Source organism: Hippocampus comes, unplaced genomic scaffold, assembly GCF_001891065.2.
Source record: "Hippocampus comes isolate QL1 unplaced genomic scaffold, H_comes_QL1_v1.1 scaffold295, whole genome shotgun sequence".
In the NCBI taxonomy this organism is placed as follows: domain Eukaryota; kingdom Metazoa; phylum Chordata; class Actinopteri; order Syngnathiformes; family Syngnathidae; genus Hippocampus; species Hippocampus comes.
In genome coordinates, this window is record NW_017804848.1 from 226,404 (window position 1) to 229,228 (window position 2,825).

At 53.3% G+C, this 2,825-nt stretch overlaps 1 protein-coding gene across 1 annotated transcript in view; it reads left to right on the forward strand.

Moving 5' to 3' along the window:
- The first annotated feature begins 6 nt into the window (after positions 1-6).
- Positions 7-2,825, forward strand: part of larp1b (La ribonucleoprotein 1B) — an 18,624-nt gene continuing 15,805 nt past the window's right edge. Inside the window, exon 1 of the mRNA XM_019877501.1 lies at positions 7-464. Within this exon, the coding sequence (XP_019733060.1) occupies positions 204-464 (261 nt within the window). The 5' untranslated portion in view covers positions 7-203. The remainder of the gene's footprint in view (positions 465-2,825) is intronic.

A 2,825-nucleotide genomic window follows, 5' to 3' on the forward strand; every position in this document is an offset into this window, starting at 1 on the left:
CGGCCGGGAGCCACTCGGGCTAGCTGGCTAGCGAGGTCCGACTCTGCCCCCCCGCCCCCACCCCCGACCCAAAAAAGTTGTTTACCTCCACTTGTGGATGTGGTCGCCCCGCGAGTTTTTGTCCACTTTTCTCTGGGACACGAAGGCAAGGACCAAAAGTTCACCCTGGATCTAAGCGCGGCGGCTTTTGGGAAACGAGCAGGATGTCGAGCGAACTTGAAAGCGGTCACTTGGACTCCACTTTGACAGCGGCGGCCGCGGCGAGCTGCGGCGCATCCGACCAGCAGAAGCCGACCCCCCAAAGCGACAAGTCCGCGGAGGCTCAGCGGGCCGGCGCGGCGGAAGCGCCCGGAGCCGAGGAAGGCGACGGCGAGCCGAGCCTCGACGCCGACGGGGCGGCCAAGAAAGTCGTCGCGGCTCCGCCGCCCAAAGTCAACGCGTGGACCCGCAGGACGACGGGCAGGGTGCCGCTGCACAGCGTCCACCCGTCGGCCTCGCAGGACAGAGGTGAGCCGATTATTGACGAGCCATCGGCGGCGATTCGGGCTTGTGCACGTGTTGGCGAGTGCCTGCTTGTACTTTGACATCTTGGACAACGTCGCTGGGCCACGAGGAATGATTGTTCTCAAGCGGCGACATTTTCGCAGGCCAGCATGTCGACATTTGAGAGGACCCCTCGCACTCCTCCCTCTCCTTCGCGCGAGCACCACGTGTTGATTGCTGACAACTGCTACTTTAGTAGCAGTTAGCATGTAACCTCTCCAGTCTCCTCCCCCCTCCCCGCAACACCGCGACCGCGGCCTCCTCCCCCTCCCTGGGAGGGATGCCAACGTCGGGCCGCTGGGGAGCCGCACTCGTTTGTAGTCATTCCCTCGCCTCTGGAAAGCCGATTTTGTCCTGACTTAGCCATGTGGTGCTGGTGGAATGTTTGGAGAGGATAGATCAGGGGTGAGCAATTCCAGTCCTGGAGGGGCCGCTATCCCGCATGTTCTCAGTCTCTCCCTGTTGCAACACAGCTGATTCTACTGATCAGATCATCAGCAAGCTCTGTGGACGCCTGATCTGGAAGCTGTTCATTTGAATCAGGTGTGTTACAACAGGGAGATTTGGAAAACATGCAGGACGGCGACCCTCCGGGACTGGGATTGCCCACCCTTGGGGTAGATGATCCCCCGCAACGCTTCGAGTTGGACATATTTATGAAATTTGTCAACTAATCGGTGCATCGCACTACACCTCCCTCCCTCAGCCCCAATTTTTCAGAGTCGATTCACCTCCTGACGCGTGTGGTGGTTTTTGGTGTGTGTGAGTGGCGTTGTATGCACCAAACGACAAAATGATCGTCTTCAGTAAGATGTGCCAGCCATTTTGATTTTCACATTTCGCCACAATTTCCAAGTTTCCGTGCACATTATTATTTTTTTCTTTCTAAGAGCAGTCACATTTTTTCGTCCTTTTGTGCTGCACCAATACACAACTAACCAATTTTGCGATATTTTTTTCTCTTCGTTTTATTGCTCAAAAATGTTGGGTGACCCGCCACATATGTTCACATGAACAAAAAAAAAAAAAATGGCCGATTGCTTCCACTTTACAGTCAAAGGACACGAGGAAGTTGGCCAAGAGGGCTGTGGAACAACACTGTGACCGCCGACTCCAAACGCCGCGGGAGATGAAACGAGACGGGAATTCCACCATCGAAATGCTCATGTCCTAAAGAATCACCATGATCGGTGTTAGTCGGACCTGGTGACAATGTACCTCGAGGGACAATCTGTCCGTTAGAACGCTCGTTCGTGGTCACCATTTCCAACAAAATGGTCGTCGACCACGATGTGTAACACATTAGGGTAACATGACGGAGCACCTGCACTGTGGAACAGCTGAAGCTGTACATCAAGCAAGAATGGGAAATAATTCTACTGACAAAACTACAACAATTAGTTTCCTCGGTTTCCAAATGTTTATTGAATGTTAAAAGGTCATGTCACAGTGGTAAGCGTGACCCTGTCCCAGTGTTTTTGCAATGTGATGCAGCCATTTTTTTCTACTTTGGCAGAGAGAGAGAGAGAGAGAGAGAGAGAGAGAGAACACAAGACTACTGCTTGAAGACAAAAAATATGTGGTTGTTGTGAGTATAGTATTTATTTTAGGGATTCTTTCTTTTAGTTTCAGGCTTTTTGTGAAATTGAATATTTTTTTACTGTTTCGTATTTTTTTCTTGTTTCTCTGATTTAATTTCTGTTCGTTATATTTTTTTCTGTTTTTCAATTTTCTTTCTTTTTTTTTACGTCTCCAGGAGTTGCGCTGCATTTCCGCATGCCGCCAGCAGGGGGCAGCAGAACGATTGTTTACAGCGGCCGTAGCGTGGGCAACGCCACAAGCGAGTCCACAGCGTACGGTCGACGAGTAGCAGGAGCTCGTGGGGAGGGGAGTAGCTAGTAGCTCCGAGCTGCCTGCTTGGTAGCGTGGACTTCATACACTCACTCGGGACCGCGTCATACTTTCAGCCTTTCAAAAGTTACGCCAAGTCCAAGGCGACTCGAGCGACAGAGAGTCGCCGCGCCACTCAGAGGTAAACGCCCGGCTGACGTGAAACTTTGCACTCGCGGGGCCCAAACGACACTTTTTTTCCCCTCGGGTCTCGCGGACGTGTGCGCGGTGAGGCTAGCTCGCTAGCACTCACTTGGGCTAGGCGGCTAAGGCTTAGCGTCGACTTGGGCTAGCTAGGCGGCTAACGGCAGGGACTCGGCCTGGAGCCACTCGGGCTAGCTGGCTAGCGAGGTCCGACTCTGCCCCCCCGCCCCCACCCCCGACCCAAAAAA